General features: G+C 49.4%; 1 protein-coding gene across 2 annotated transcripts in view; it reads right to left on the reverse strand.

Moving 5' to 3' along the window:
• Window positions 1-267: 267 nt before the first annotated feature.
• Window positions 268-17197, reverse strand: part of PPP2R2D (protein phosphatase 2 regulatory subunit Bdelta) — a 45115-nt gene continuing 28185 nt past the window's right edge. For both annotated transcript variants that reach the window (XM_041743649.1, XM_041743650.1), the window contains 8 exons: window positions 16276-16373; window positions 12320-12485; window positions 11804-11916; window positions 8386-8563; window positions 4677-4841; window positions 3440-3609; window positions 3278-3369; window positions 268-1067 (listed from right to left, as the gene is read on the reverse strand). In XM_041743649.1, the coding sequence (XP_041599583.1) occupies window positions 788-1067; window positions 3278-3369; window positions 3440-3609; window positions 4677-4841; window positions 8386-8563; window positions 11804-11916; window positions 12320-12485; window positions 16276-16373 (1262 nt within the window). In that variant the 3' untranslated portion in view covers window positions 268-787. The remainder of the gene's footprint in view (window positions 1068-3277; window positions 3370-3439; window positions 3610-4676; window positions 4842-8385; window positions 8564-11803; window positions 11917-12319; window positions 12486-16275; window positions 16374-17197) is intronic.

Genomic DNA, 17197 nt, shown 5'->3' on the forward strand with positions numbered 1-17197 from the left:
GTGTACGGGACACACGCTGGCTCGGGCAGCAGCGGTTCTGCGGCTCCAAGTCTCCTCACAGGTGGTCCCAGGTGAGGCTCCGAGCAGACCCCACCTGGCATATAACCTGCGCTAACGCCACAGAAGCAAACAGCCGCAGAACCTGGGACGGGCATCAGAGCTACCGTTCTGCCGACCGAGGACAAGAGGTTTTCAGATTGTTCCAAAGCACGATTCTGCATGATTTCATGATGTGCAACGAAGGCAAATAAAAAGCGGATACTTAACTTGGATTTAAAAACACTTTATAGTGTGTTGCTTTTATTCAGTGGTCACACCAGAAGGTGTGATGGCAGATACAGGTGTAGGGGGAGTAAAGCTGCCTGAGCCTGCTGGGGACCCCGTGCCCTCCACGGGGCTGCCCGGGCTCGGAGGGAGGCGGAGCGGGGGGCACGGCGGCCGCGGCGGAAGGCGCGAGTGTGATGGGGCGGGGGAGGCTGCAGAGAGAGACACGTTCCATCAGACGGCTTTTCTCCTGGGTGGGAACTTTTTGGTCTACAAATTGGAAAGGAAGGCTCAGACTGAAATAAATACATTTATTTTGAGTGATGGCCTTTACTGGGCACTGTCCACCACGTCCGCGCTGAACGGGTGTTCTGCGGGCAGCGGCCCGGGCCGCCTCGCCGCAGGGGGAAGGCCGGGCCCCCCAGCCGCCCAGGGGAGGAGGCAGCGGCCCGTGACTTCTCACAGGGAGGATGACGCCCCTCCTCCGAGAAGACGGCCGGGCTCAGTCCCTGCGCTGGCTTCCTTAGTTGACTTTGTCCTGGAATATGTACAGGTTGTTGGTGGCAGCCACGGCGATAATGTTCTCCGCCGGGTGCCAGGCCGTGTGCAGGATCTTCTTATTGAAGTCCAGACTGTCCACACTAATCTCGTCCTTCTTTCTCTTACCGCCTGTACACACTTTCCGAGGCTTTAAGCTGGCCCGAGGCTTGCTGTTCTCCCGGGAAGCTTCCAGCGTGACGTCCCTCCGTGTGGTCCGGTCAAACATCCTGAAGAAGTTGTTGTAGGACCCGGTCATGATCGCGCTGCTCAAGACAAGAAGACAGAGTAACGCTCGTCAAGGACAGGGCGCTCAACACCCCCACCGCAGGTGGGCCTAGCGCCCTGGACACCTAGCGCGGGTCCCCCCACCCTCACTCAACAAGACCATTTGTAGAATTATGAAAGGACAGTAAGAATGGTCGGGAGAGAAATGCAGTGAAAATTTTCTACTGAACTGCATCTATGCAATCACTTCGGCAAAAATTAAATAGTACAGAATAAAAGAGGAAAAAAGGCACAACCATACTTTTAATTACGAGCATTTTTTTTTTTTTTTTTAGTGATACCTACACCCAAAGTGGGGCTTGAACTCATGACCTTGAGATCAAGAGTCGGGTGTTCTCCTGAGTGACCAGCCCAGTGCCCATTAGTGCATTTTTAAAAAGAAAAAAGGACGCAGTCATCTGTCCCAGCCATCAGTAGTACAGTGTGATTTATTTTCGGGTCTTGAACACCTGCAACTCTGTCAATGACTCAAAGCTGGTTTGTGTTCAGTGAACATTAGTCACACTTGTCCTAGTGTATTCTGACGTCAAACAGTTCTTTCACAGGAAGCTACAGGAGCATTAAGGGACGTCCTAGACCTTAGTGTGGACTCAGTCGCTGCCCTGCTGCCCACGACCTTACTGGTCCAGGATTAATTCTAACGGCTTCCACGATGTCTGCAGTCGAAAACGTCTGTTACATTGGTACAAACTTCTGGTCTTTTTCAAGAAAACCAGGAGGATCCTGGCTCACAGTGTTGCCATGATTTGGCCCGTGGCTTTAGAGTGAGCCTCACTGCAGATGAGGAAGCGGTTCAGACCTCGCCCCACAGACCCTGCTGGCAGCACAGCCCGTCCCTGCGGCTCCCTGTCATCTCTCCTGAGGAGCCCCGGGCCTCCCGTCTCACAGCGGCCCAGCTCGGGGCAGACCCTGACCACCTGAGCAAATCCCTCAGGGTCTGAGTGCACCTAAAACTGCACCCAGAAAACAGGATAAATTCAGAAAAGTCTACTGCTAACCATCCCCGTTCCACTCCTGAAGCTCCAGAGCGCACAGCACCACCCAGCCCGGGGCCCTCCCCGGCTCAGCCTCACGTGTGAGGCTACGGACATGGAAGGCCGAGCAGGGAGCGCACCCACGTGCGGCTTACGTCCACGCTCCTCCCACTCCACTGCGTCGGCCACAGCCCCTCGGAACAGACTGCTAAGAGATTCTTTCAGGAGGAAGCTATCTCATCAGCGGCACGCATCAGAACTGCTGGTGCCTGGCAGAGATCAAACAGCTCCAATACAGACTCTCTCTTTGGCTCTCCTGACCAACGCGCCTATGTGGGGCTGGGGGTGGGGGTGGGGGGCGCTCCCGGGCACTTGCCCAGGGCCCCAAACCACATCACGGGCCAGCTTCCCGAGCGGCCGGCCAGGAACCATCCCATTCCCTGGGGGCAGAGTGCAGGTCACCTCCCAGGTCATGCTGTCCCTCAACAGGTGCTTCTGGGCAAGAAGGCAGGGCAGAGTTTGCAAGGGTGAAAGGACAGCTAAGCGTTGCTGGAAAGCATCTGAATGTTCCTGCAGATGGGTAATTTAAAGGCATTTTTCAGTATTTCACAGGCAGCAGGGCCAGGTGTGGGGGCCAAAGGGTTTTCAGAATGTCCACTTGGTCCCTTATGGCCAGCAGCACAGGCCCTCTGTCACAGCATCCGGGGAGGCCCCACATGACGCACAATTCTACTAGAGACGACGCAGGACAGTGTCTTTCCAGACCCAGAAATGCGCGGAGTTGTCTGACACCGAAGACAAAACCCCTAGCAGGCCCGCCCTCCCGCCGTTACTCTCTTCCAAGAATGTGCACAAAACCACCCACCGAGACACCACAGCTGCCCCCTGTAAAGTCCGCCAGGACTTCCCGTCAGCCACCCACCCCTCTTGCTGCTCAAGCACAACCACCAGTGAACTCAGAGGGCACTTTCTTCTCCCCGCCAGAAGAAAAGGCAAACTAGAATGCGGCCATCACCATGCTTGGCCTTCTCGCTCATCTTGGAAATGATACAAAATCAGTTACTTTTAAGATATTTAAAATGCATTTTAAACTTTGTCAAAAGGAACCTCATTAGCACGTGTACTGTGTGAATACGGACGGGACCACAAGTGCAGGGGAGCCGGCTGGGCGGCCCCTGTGCCCCCGAGGAGGCCTGTGGCGCTGCAGGCCCTACCTGTCCGAACCGCTCCAGCAGCACTCGAACTTGTCAAAGATGCAGTCGTTTTCGTACAGAGAACAAAGCTTGCTTCGCAGGTACTCGTGGACCTTAATGAAACCACAGGCAGGTTAGACAGTGTTGAGCGCGTCTGGCGCCATCCCTGTGTGGCAGCCTCACCTGGTGGGTCTCCACGGGCCGGCTCTCCATGTTGAGGTCCCACACCTTCACCGACAGGTAGTCTCGGGTCATCATGTACCGACCACTGTGACTGAATTTCACATCGGAGATGGAGGAGATTATTTCTGAGAAGAAGGACCTACTGCTGGGATCTTCGGGTTCTTCAAAAACTGAAAAACACAAAGTTTTCAGCTTCTGTTTAAAAACCAGACATGTGTGTGTGGGGGCGCAGTCAGGTAGATGACCAAGTCTCGGTTTTTGGCTCAGGTTGTAATCTCGGGGTCATGGGCTCAAGCCCCCGTCGGGCTCTGGGCTCAGCACCGAGTCTGACTGCGATTCTCTCTCCCTGCCCCTCCCCTGCTCGTGAAAGACCTAGGCCCACGTTGCAGGAGGCTCACTCTTCATTGCAGGAGCCCTACAGGAGTTCTTTAAAACACATTTAGTCATAGAAAAATGAGAATAAGGCAAGGTTATTGAGAGCCAGTTAGAGCAAGCACGCCTAACGTCGGGCACTGCTGGCGTCCCTGCACTTCATAGGGGGAGACACTCCAGACACAACCGACGATCAGGGAGTGGCCTGTGCCAAGGGAGAAAGTGTCACAGGACGGGAAGATCCCACGCACATTCCTGACAGGACGGTTTCACCTGTCCGTGCCCTGGGGACACGAGCAGTCTCCAGTACACAACAGTCCTCAGCACGACACACACACTTCCGGTTTCCTAGAAGGCTGGGCCTACTCTTTATGGCTAAACATAAAAACAAAACTTTCCTCACCTAGAAGAAACTTCAAGGCTCAGAGGATTAAAGCGCTAGAGCTTCGCCTGGGGGAACTGGCTTCAAGTCCAGCAAAAGCTCACTGTGAACAGAGCCCATCCCGACAGCTGAGAACCGTCACGAGTGAGATGCGTCCTGGCAGCCTCAGCCGAGGTCCTAATGCACAGAGGTAGAGGCAACAGATGGTTCTCGGCCGGACGCCGCCGGGGAGCCCTCTGACGAAGCCCTGAGATTCTGGGCAGAGTAACACTACGGGCTGCCCCGCCACAGGACACCTACTGGGGAGTCCGCGTGGTGCCACCAAGGCCCACCAAAGAGCCACCCTGGGACTTATGATCAAAAGCAGGTCCTACACTTGCACAGGGCTAAGGAGACCAAAGGACACGGTAAGTCTCGGGAAATGGTCTTGTGCCTGGAAAACGGAGGATTAACACCGATATTTTGAACCTTCCGGGCACTTACACTTCGCGTGTCTGTCACACAGGGCCGAGGAGCGCATGTCACACAGTCTGATGGTCCCTTTGCTGCTGCTGTAGACAAACACGTTGCACTGGTGCGGGTGGAACTCGGCCGCCGTGATCACCTCCGTCAGCTCCTCCATGTTCACAGGCTTGATGTCTACGATGTCTGGAGGCGCACAGTTAAGGCAGAGCGCTGGGAGGGCGTTGGTCCACATTCAAGCAAACAGCAGGTGAGAAACAGCCCACGGTGAGGGCGAAGGGCAGACACGTACAGGAGGTGATCCTCCAGACCGTATGCAGAGGAGCATGCCAGTCAGAGCACCCGGGTCACCGCTCCAACTCCTGCCATGTGCCTCACCGGGCCCGGACCCACGCACACACCAGCACTGCCTGCATCCTGCTGCTAGCACTAACCTTCCATGGGAAGACGTTCACAGCAAGATCAGACATGCTTAATGATGTGAATAAGAAAAAGAAGCAAGCATCCACATTTGCACAAAAATTCCATACTTCTATCCATAAATTACACAGAAGAGAACTGCCAAATTCCAAGATGCTGCTTTTTCAAGAATCTTTTCTGGATCTGCCATCAAGAGCTCATTCTAAGCAGTCAGAACAGTGTTAACGGGGGATCCCTGGGTGGCTCAGCAGTTTGGCACCTGCCTTTGGCCTGGGGCGTGATCCTGAAGACCCAGGATCAAGTCCCATATCGGGCTCCCTGCATGGAACCTGCCTCTCTCTCTGCCTGTGTCTCTGCTTCTCTCTCTCTGTCTCCCATGAATGAATAAATAAAATCTTTAAAAAGAAAAAAAAAAAAAAGAAAGAACAGTGTTAATGTTGTAGCTTCCCAAATGTAGAAATTGCTCAGCTAAAAAAAAAACAAGGAAAGGATAGAGTTTGGCTTTGGGCCATGATGGAACCAACTGACACAGGTAAGAAAGCTGACACCACAGCTCGTCCCTGGACATCGGAGCACAGGCAGTGGCCCTGGGGGACTGCTGGGAGTCCAGAGAAGCTTATGGGACCTTCAGCGCCAGAGCAGCACTCCCAGCAGGTTCAGGGAGGAGCGGTCAGCACCAGCCCTGTGGAGAAGCCACACAGGCTGCTGGGGACACACCTCGATAGCCCGAGAGTGCCCTGCTCACACAGGGCATGATGTGCAAGGTTAACCAGGAGGCAAGAAGCCCCAAGTGCGCGGAGGAGATGGCTGTCGGTATGCAGACAGGTGCAGAGGTATGGGGCACGGCAAGACCAGGGCTCTCATGTGAGCAGATCAGAAGGATTTTTAAAGTAACAGCATGAATGGATATAAGTAAGTATATGAAAGTATATGTTTCATAACCTAGGTCACAAGGAAGGTCATCTGAAACATGATCGTGGGGCAAACTTTTATAAAAGCAATGAAAAATAGGACTGCGTACACAAATCACTTATGAATTAGAGTCCTCACAAATCATGAAGGGAAAAAGATGAGCTTCCCACAGGAGAAAAATCACGAAGGACAGGAAAAAGATTCACATTAATGGGCAGTAAATTAACAGAAGATACTCTGACTTACCTATTATCAAAGAAATTAAAAATGGTCTTATTTTGGCTTTACTGATGTGCAAAGTTGTTTCCAAAAGACCCAGTGTTGTGGACCTAAAACAAACACTCAGGGGTGGTGGAGCAGCCCTGTCTCCAAGCCCGCACAAAGTGTCCAACTCGCAGCCCTGCTAGGCAGCTCCTGTCCTACGGACCGAGGCTCGCAGGTGTGAGCGCACAGGCGTGGGAGCAGAGCCACTTGCCACAACGCTGAGGAACCGGAAACAGTCTACAGCTCGCAGCGTTTACAACACATCCCGCAGCGCAAACCTGCATCACCGACAGGGAAAGAGAGCTCTGATGCATCACGACAAAGATGAGGCTGACGGCAGGGGCTTCCTGCCATGCACGGGCCCTGTGCTGACAGCTCTGCACCCATGGGCTCTCGGGTTCCACACACCCGCAGGCAGCACCCCAGGAGCGCGGGTTAACAGAGGAGGAGAAAGGCCTGGGCAGACAGAGTGACCTAATGCTAATTAAGGTCGTCACGTGGAGGCCGAGAAAAATTAAGACCATCCCACCTAAAGTTTAGCATTAGCACAAGCACAGCCATCTTAGGCCCCTGTGAGTAAGAGCTGAACTTTATGGGAAAAACTGCAGAATGTCCTCAATGTCCTCGGTAATCCCTTATCAGAAAGACAACAGAGCCCACGCCCATGGTAGAAAGTCTCATATTAGAATGAGAACAGAGCTCAATGCCCTTGAAAGCCCCACATCAGAATGTAAACAGAACTTGGAGAAATTCCTCCCCCCCTTCTGAAAATCCCCTAGACCAGCTTATAAAAAACCCAGCTGTAACTCACTTCGAGGTCCAAGTCCCTGCTCCGCTGTGTCGGGCACACTTGGATGCAAGCTCGAGCTTGCTAATAAACCCTGGTGCGCTTGCATCGGTGTCGGCTCCTCGGTGGTTTCTCGGATTCGCAATCTTGGGCACAACAATCAAGCTGAACTCGGGGGCCTCTGACACTCCCGAGCGCTTGGAACTTCATTACCACTGAGTAGAGGATGAACCCTGTCATTCTTAAACAAAAACTTCCTTTCAAAGACATAAAAATGTCAGAAAGGTACACATCAACTGCCTACAACAGTTAAACCTTTGAAGGGGGGGATTAAGGGGGAAGAACTTCCCTTGAATTATCTGAATTCTGTTCAAAATGGTCATGTATTAAGAGAAGAATGATTTAAAATATAAGAATTTAAGGAGAATAAAGAGAAAGCAGGGCCCACACGCATGAACCCTGAAAGACGAGAAGTCCTGCAAAGTTGCAGAAAGAAGAGACACAGCAGGCGTCAGCTCCCCAGCACCTTGGCCGCCAGCGTGTGGGGTCCGGCTTCCGCTAGCTGCCGGCACCACACAAATGACTGTACTGTTGTGCACTTTCTTCGCAAACTAATGAAATTCATAACCAAATCAAGTAAAAGGACAACAGATAATAAAAATCAAGTGTGAAACGTAGAACTTGCATGGATTTCCTCAAGTGCAAGGGAGCACACACATGCCAAACCCCATCTCAACTGCAGCCTGTCTGGACAGCCTGACAATGCTCCCAAACATGAGAAATTCCGATGAGGCCCCTTGATGTGCACAAATGACAGGACTCTCATTTCTGGAGAAATCCACAACTTTTAAGATGGGTGACTACCAGTAGTATGTAGATTTTCACTGGAACAGTAACAGCATCACTGCAGCCTTCCCAAAAGACCTGAATGTCTATTCCTTCAACAGCTTGTCTTCTGAAACAGAATGCTTACGCGGTCGGTCACTCCTCGGCCTGATGACTAGCCACCAGCCTACCCAAAGCCAGTGTCTTCTATTCTCCACTAGCAGATCGGGGTGGGGCGGGAGGGACCAGGCTAACGGAACCTCCATACACACTATTTAAATCACCTTTCAGGAGCCCAGGAGGGCAATGGACTTGAGGTCATTCTCATTCTGTAGAGAACCTTCCCGAAGGGTAGAAAGCAGTTCCCATTTTTAGGGACATGTTAAATCAGAGACCTTACACCACAGGCAGCAGGCCACATTTATGAGAGCAGACTGTAATGCAGGAGCAGACACGCACAGAGAACTTCCCTGAAAAACAAACCTATGACAAATGCCAAGACGGCCATCTGAGGAAGGATACTAAAACTTCTATCTGTGATTTCTAAATGCCATAGATTAATTCTCAGGTCATCTGCAGAAAGATATGTTTCATGATCACTATTTACTGAAATGGAATTTATATGATATGTGTGAGCATTTGCAAAAATTCGTCGTGGACTTGCTTCTACCATAAGATCCATAGGCTTCAATATTGGGACCTAGAAATGGAAGGAAATAGGAATTCAAAACAAAGATCACCGCAGCATAATATTACAATACTTACAGTAGGAAACAATAAGGAACACATCTATTTTCCCTGCGAGCTGAGAGTTTTGTAGGTCACCCTAAGTGACCAGCGGACAGAGCTATGGAGACAGGCTGTGGGCAGGGTCTTGTCCCTCCTGCGGCCAGCACCACGGCAGATTAAACTGGCTCCCAAACAAACTGCCTGCAGGGCATGGGTGCCTAACGGCGTGGCTTCGCTTGCCTGCTGGTCCCCGGAGCCACAGTGAGCTGCAGTAAAGTGTAGGTGGAGAGACCCAGTCAAGGACCAACCCCTCTGTCCTTGCACTCGCTGCCCTGAAGAGTGGCAGCCAGGTGCCTGGGCCTCTTCACTGCCCTGGTGCCCTGCTGCTCGGCGCACACACCCTGTGCCGGGGAGGGGTGCAGGGATGGGAGAGCGCAGAGAAGGGCCCTCAGAGAGCTGAGGAGGTGCCATGCTTGACCTGGTGCTGGCTACCTGGGCAGGTCAGCCTGTGAACACTCATGGAGCAGTTTGCCTCTATGGCAGATACAGTTTCTCGTATGTATAACATACTCTAATAAAAGTTTTTTTTTTTTTTTTTTTTTTTTTTACGGGGCACAAAAACCCATCTCTGTGCTGTGTGCTGTGGTCAGGGAATAGGACACCTACACCAACAGGTAAAGAGTGGAGTTAGCCAGGCAACAGATGAGAGGAAGGGGTTGGTGTGAGCGCACAAATGCCAACACAAGAGGCAGGGCGCCATTATGGGTGATCGTGCCCACATGTAAGGAAAGGAAAAAAGTCCCAATGTCACTGACATCTAGTGGGAAAGAAGGCAGAAGTTTAAAAGCAAAATAAAAAAATTAACAGTAGTAACTTATTTTTCTAATTAAAAGCCAAAGGGAGCACCTGGAAAGTCTAGAGTAAAGCTCTCACATCATCTGCTCTGCCCAAAAGTCTGCAAAAGTGAGCTTGGGGAAACCTGCATTAATATTTCCTTCACTTTCAACCAGCTAGGTGCTGACACCATAGTGGCATTTTCTGGAGCAGGACAGGTCTGTTCTGCAGGCACAGGGCAGGCTGCCACCACCCTCTGACGAATCCCTAAGTGATCAAAGCACATGGCAACTCTCATGCTAGGACAGAAAGGCTGCTCCTTCTAACCAAGTCCCTTTTCTGGCACTAAAAATTTAAGAGAAAAATTTCAAAAGAGCAATAGTTGACTCCTACCGAACTAAGTTTAGACAAGCAGTCCTTTTTTTAGCTTTCAGAGAGGCAATTAAATCAAATATGGGCCTAAAGTCACAAAGGTCAATTTACAGCCTGTGACTCTGAAACCACAATGTGTTAATAACAGCCATTTCTGATGAAATGACACTTTGGCCAATTAGACCAAGTGTGTCCGGGTGAATGTATAAAAATGCTTCTGAAGAAAACCAGCACTGGGCCCAGTAAGACCCCTGGTTCTTCTAGCAGAGGCATGGAAGCGTCTGGTGTGGCGAAGTGGGCTGAGCTCAGGGAGAGGGTGCTCGGCGGGAGGCTGTGACAGACAGGAGACCAGGGCAGAGGAAGGACAGCCCCCAGGGCACCCAGTGCCTTTTCTGTTCTGTCACACTCAGAGTTTCACATGTTGGCAGCTGTCACCCCAGTGCTGTCACTCACAGTGCTTTATTACAGCCACATGGATGTGAAAGCAGGGGCACGGGGGCACAAAACCCGCCCACGATTACATCAAAACATCTTGGTTCACATCAGGGTTTTATAAACTCGACCTGAGTCAATTACATTGCTTCTCCGTGTCAACCCTCTGGACGAATGGCAACACTCTGGACCTAAGTCTATGAGCCATCCTGCTCTTCTTGGCCACGCTGCTGCCTTCCCAACCATGGGTAGCACTGCCTCCACTGCTGGGCTGTGGCTCTGTCCTCTGCGCCTACCACCCAGCACCGTGGTGCACCGAGCACCGAGAGCCTGAGGGACAGACCTGAGACAGGCCACATGCACTCTGCCCCCAGTGTCGCTATGGTGGGGTGTGGAGCAGGGAAGCGTCCCTGCAATGTGGTGTCCCTCCCTGTGGCACCTCACCACTACTCTGCACTTGATAGGTCTTCACTTGATAAACAATATTCAACAATGTAAACTTTGTTAAAAAACAAACAGGCCAACCAACAGACTTTAAATGTAGCAGGTGATGGTTTTAGGGACCATGTCGAACTACTTCCAGCGTTGGTCCCCCCGCTACTGCCTGTGAGCACGGTGCGTCCTGGTGCCCCACCTCTTTCCCCAGAGCCCATCCAATGTCACACACCCTCCAGGGTGCACACCACTGGGACAATCACAAGACAATGGACCTGACTCAATTCCTTTTACTCAATTTCACAGATGTTAAAATGTGGACAAAATCTAGGTATCAGAACTTATGAAAATGGTCATTTCGAAGGGTGCCCAGCGATACCAAAAAGGGAGTGAAGGATACTTAAAAATTTAACAATCAGGGGGACCTAAGTGGCTCTGCTGGTTGAGTGACTGCCTTTGGCTTGGGTGGTGAATCCAGGGTCCTGGGATCAAGCCCCGCGCTGGGCTCCCAGCTAAGCAGGGAGTCTGCTTCTCCCTTTCCTCCCTGCTTGTGCTCTTCTATCTTGATCTCCCTCCCCCCACTCATGCTCCCTCTCAAATAAATAAATAAAAACCTTAAAAAAAAGCATTAAAAAAATTTAACAATTAGAATAAGAAGTGATGATACTATGGTCAGGCAAAGAATTCTGAAAGCTCAGTGTGTGCCTCAGCTAACAGTACACCAGCTAATGGGAACCCTGGCCGTGCACGCCTCGTCTTGCATCCACAGCCCACAAGGCTTCCTTCAGGACACCGCTCTGAGTCCCATGTGCACTGCACCGCCACCTATGTGCTACTTACAACCTCTGCAGTGTGAGGCAGCTCACACAGAGAGAGATTTCTGCTGTAGGATTAGATCGGAGTCTTTAGGATCACTAGATTTTCTGAAGATACCGTGTGACTTCCAGCTTATGTGAAATACGAGGAATCCCAATTTTAACACACACATAAACTGACGACTAGGATTACAAGCAGCTTCCACGAACGAGAAGGCAGTGTCGCAGCAGTCCTACTGGCCGCCTTCTCTACCAGCTGATTAGGCGCTGTCCCCGACACACTAGGAAGAGAACTGGGTAGTTTGAGGAAAGGCAGTGTGTACCCGCAGTGCTGTAATTCGAAATGGGTCTCGAAGCCGTCCATCTTCATCTTTCAAGTTATAACCTTCTGCTCTTTTGTCCCGTTCACTTATTTTCCATAATTTAATAGTTTTATCTGAAAATAAAAACCTTAGTTTCCATATTAAAAGAAAAACTGATTCACGCACCACTATTAGTCCAGTATTATAGCAGAAAAACTACGTGGTTCTATGTTGATTTATAAGCTATGAGACTTTGAACATTAATTTCTAGTTAGAGATAAACCTGGATTTTGTCAGCGTATTAAGTAAAGACGTGGAAGCATGTGCCGTAGAGCAATGCCACACGGGGAGTGTATGCGCGTGCTCACTTCCATATACTTTAAGTTTTTAGCCTATCACCTGCTATCTAGCTAATAATTTACCTTCTCCCCAGAGTTTAAAGCAGAAAATAAAAAGTAATGTAAAAATTTGCTACACTCAGCAAATTAAAAATAAAATCCTAAGTCAAACAACCACTTAAAAAAAAAAAGCTCTTACCATTTGTAGAGAGTAGAAAATGAGCAGCATTCTGTTGTGGTAACCACCTAATTTTATTAATCTTTTCCTCAATTTCTAGACTTTTCAAATAGTCAAACTCTGGTTCATGACTTTGAAAGGTACTGTAAACATTGTATTCTCCCCTAGAGTGAGGGCGGCTTTTATTCTGCAAGGAAACATGAGCTGTGTTAATGAACAAAGCACAGTGCGGAGAAAAGTTCAGTCCCATCGATCTGAATATAAAATGATCACACACAGTTTTTAAAGTTCAAGAAAACCCTGGTCAAGAACTGACAGGCGACACTCCGACACTCCATAACAGAGGCGTTCCCAGACCTTCTGTCCTGCTCCCCTGCACGCGCTCCGGAGCAGGGCCTGCGCAGGAGCCAGTTGAGGCTCCTGCACATTTACACTTTTTCTGGAGAGGCTGGTGGGCCCACAGGGGGCAGCACTGTGCAGTGTGGCACACAGCCGGGGAACAGCCAGCCAACACACTTGTACCCACCCCCCGCCCCGGGGTACAGTCACCCATGCGGTGACCAGCCCAGCAGAGGACATCTGTGATGGCACTTTTTCACATACATAAAACTTTTCTACACATTACAGTAAAAGTAGAACACCCTTGGGGAGATGCATATTTTTTTTTTTTTTTTTTTTTTTTTTTTGGGGGAGATGCATATTGTCTTCAATAATAACCCACTCTGGGAAGGCAGAGTAAGGAGGAGGTAAGATCTGGGAACAAAGCTGGACAAGATGGGGAGAGCACAACAGGAGCCGAGGGCTGGCTTTTCTTTTAGGAAAGAATAATACCTGGGTGGTGGGTTCATAAATGTAATTGTATTAATTTGAAATCATCTGTTACCCAGAATGACATTTTCTATGAAACAGTAAAAATACTACATAATTAAAAACCAAGGATACCAAGATTTTAATTCTTGGTATATAGTCAGCACCTAAAATCACATATTTTAACACTTTAGGCTGTGTGTCAAAGAAATCAAGTGAAACGGAGGAACCCTTATGTCTAGGTTTCTTTATATTTCTGAATTAGGATCGCATATTATGAATCTGCATGGCTTTTTTGTGTGCTGGACTCTCCTGGAAACCATGCATGGACTCCAGGATCTAGGACATGGTTTCCATGAGCGGGTGTGTGAGGTGCATAAACTCTTCAGGCCCGCACCCCTCTCTACAAGTAAGGAGAATACCAGCAGATGCTTCTAATTTGCCAATGAGAAAAAGGAAATGGAAATCTTAAAAAAAAAAAAAAAAATCTGTGGAATCACTTAGTCCCACACCTCAAGACTATAATGAACTCTGAGAAACAGAATAGGAACAGCTCTATGAGGTGCCCACATGCACGTGCTGCCCATCCTCCCAGGCACGCTCTCCAGGAACTGGAGCCCGGGGCAGACGCTTCTCGCACTGCAGGCCCATCTTCCTGTTAGGAGCCACACCGACCCCCACACCTAAAGCCTCTAATAGGTGAGACCCCACATCAGCCTTCGAGGACCCACTGACAGGGACTGGTGTCCATGTTCTGTCCAGGGAGGAGTTAGGTACAGAAAAGGCAAGAGGAGGGGCCTCGAGACAGACGTGCCTGCCTGCGGCAGGTGGGTCCCGGGGAGGGCAGAGCCAGAGCCATGAGGCTGCCAGCCTGAGTTGCTGGGAACAGGATTGACAAGCAGGACAGGAAGATGATGGAAGGTGCATCTGGTTTTCAGACACACGGAGTGCTGGTGTCACTAGAGGAACTACTCAAATAGAATAGTTTGCAGAGTGAGCTGCAGAGCTGAGCCCCCTCCCTAAACTGCTCACCTTTCACTGACACGTTGGGTTTCTTGAAATGGATGGCGCTGCTCTAAAAAGAAAAAAAGCTCAAAAATCACCCCACTGCCTTTGTTCCCTACGGCATGTTGGTGCACATACTGAACTCCCGACAGCTCCCTCTGGCCCCAACCCCCAGGCTTGACACCCAGGCCCCTGTCGGCCGTCAAGTGCAGCCCTGCGGCATCCTCACCCTGTGTGCCTCGCGCAGGCCTGAGCCCCAGCGCTCTGCAGGGAGGGCAGTGGCCGCGTACCTGACGGCACTGGAAAAATCCAAGTCACAGTGAGGGTTATGTATGACAACCACTGGAATAGTTTCAAAATAGATGGAACATGAAGGCTCTATGTTAACCAAAACATGAAGAAAAACATGGGGGAAAATAGTTGCCCAGGGTTCATGAAGTTGCAGATGGCCAGGATTATCAAATTTAAACAATGTTAACAACCCCCTGCTGTATAATTGTGCTCTCTCACATTATTAATCATGATTTAATACATCTGAACAAAACACGTCATGCTACAGGTTCTCAAAATTGTAATGCTCAACATATTTTGTAACAAGATGCTTAAGTTTAATTATAATCTATTTCACATTTGAAGGTAGTATCTTTTAGGTTTAGTGACTCACAAAAATGAGAAAAATTTCATTTTCTATAAGGATATCATTAAAACGGTGAACTTTAAGGAGCTAAAAGTGAACTCTTAAATTTACGACAGCTATGACTCAGTAATCTGTTAAATAATCCTTCTGCTAAAAGTAATAAACTCCACTGATGCTGAAAGGGATAAAATACATAGTTCTTTTAAAACAGCACCATCTAATAATCTACCTCTGGGGAAAGAATGCAAAATTATAAACTTATCAAACCATCTATGAAGATCTAGAGAGACTATCTCCATAAAAGAATTCCACCATCGCAAACCAGAAAAAATAGGATTAAAAAGGTTTTTAAATCTACATGGATGTATCCAAATTAGAGCTGCAACAGGTCTATTTTAATAACGATGCTGGCATCCCATAAATCTCTTCCCATTTACCAGAGCAACCCTCCACTCCTACTGCGGGGGCGCCCAGGGCTCACTCTCCCGCAGATGCCCCTAGGCACCCCCTCTCTGGTGGCAGGGCCGGCATTCGCTGCCTTGCACATCTACTGGAAGGAAGCAGAGGCCCACCAGCTGCCATATCAGTTTTACCACAAAAATAAGAGACTAGAATCTGGAGATGAGAAAGTAACTGCCCATGACCTGCCTGGACACAGACAAGGGACTCATGTGTGAAGCTGTGAGGGAAAGAGACAGATCGTGACAGAAACCCAGGCCTGGCTGCACCGTGGTCCTCGCCTGGAAACCTGTGCACAGCAGCCCAGCGGAGCAGCAAGTGATCTTGCTTCCTTCATCAGCACTCAGCACGAACTCTGATGAGGATCCCCAGAAAGGGGAGGCGGTGCCAGCAAGACCTGGTTCTCCGCCCCATTCTGAAAAAGAGGACTTCTCTGCCCTTTCCCCCCCAAAAGGGGGAGTGACCTAAAAAAACTGCTCATGAGGGCAATTCATCTTTGGGGTCCTCCCTTCCTCCCAGCAAGGACGGTGGGGCCCTCAGGGGGCAGGGCAGCAGCAGGGTCGCTCACCTCTGACTGAGGAGGGAGAGAGAATTCATGGCCCCCCAGGACACACAGAATCTTCCCTGCAGCTAGTGCGGCAGGAGCCATTCGGAGCACACTGCACAGCTGGACAAGGACTGGGAGCCAGCACCTTCACAGGCCGAAGTGATTTTCACCAACAGCCACTTTAATTACTTACAGGATGCAAGCAAATAGAGGCAGAACTCCATCACACCAAATCCTGCATTTGGTCCTCACGACAGCCTGTGGGTAGGGCAAGGAGTCCCTGCTCGCTGCCCCCCGAAGACACGGGCACAAGGGACTCAGTTGGGGCCCAGTGGTTGGATGTCAGGGAGCTGAAATACAACCTTGCTCACCCCCACGATAAGCTTCTCAACAGTTAATGTGATGTAACTGAATCTAAGTGAAGTCAGAGACTGAGATAAAGTGCTTGTGCTCCTTTCCTTCCTTCCAAGTGACACGAGAAAGGCTGGATCTCATTTGGCTTGTGGACTGTGAATCACTGACCTCTTGTTCCCGCTGAAAAATAACAACTCTGCCGCCCTTGTCTCCTGTTGCAAGAAGGTCTCCAGAGTAATTAAATTCAACAGTTGAGATGATGTCAGCTGTCAATAAAATACAGAAATAATTCACCAGATTAGGATTTTGAAAGGAATAATAATATCAAAGGTCAATAAAAAAGATTCAAAAGAAAGACACATATAAAACTTTCTCCCTGGATAAAGCAACATTTTCATGGGAAATGTGTAATTCCCAAGCAGCCCATTGTGGTTCTGGCACCCAGAGCCCAGGAGCACATATGGTCTTATGGGTTTTGCTGGGTGGATTGAATGCTTGGTCCCTAGGACACCAGGATTCATCTAGACAGCACTATCTTTATATAAGAATACAGAATAAAATTTAGAAAGTCAATTGAAAAAAAAAAACCCCAAAAATATTGGTCCTAGAAGACTGCTGTCTCATTTTATGATGCATGCAGGCATGCCTAATATTAACTTAGATAAATCTGATTCTTACATGACATTAACCGATATTTTAATATCCTTTGCAATAACTTTTGCTAGATTCTGTACAAAATAATATTATACACAGTACAAACCTCCTTCATTGGCTGGATACAGTCATTACCATTGAGAATGACACCATTACCTAGTCACACTGCTCGTTGGACACCTGACATTTCTGACATTATCCACACAAAGATCCTGGCCATCAGCTCATTAAGGGTAAAGGCCACAGGGTACAGACAGGCAAGGGGGGAAAGAAAAGTTCTTAGGTGTCCTAAGGCTAAGGCCTAGAGGGATAGATTCGACTTCATGAATTTCATGAATTCATGAAATGCACTCCTGGATCAAGAAAAATAAAAAAGACAGTTTCCTCCCACACGGGGGCGCTGCGCGTGGACTGATTCAGGACAAGGACCTGGGCT

This window comes from Vulpes lagopus, chromosome 2, assembly GCF_018345385.1.
Source record: "Vulpes lagopus strain Blue_001 chromosome 2, ASM1834538v1, whole genome shotgun sequence".
NCBI lineage: Eukaryota > Metazoa > Chordata > Mammalia > Carnivora > Canidae > Vulpes > Vulpes lagopus.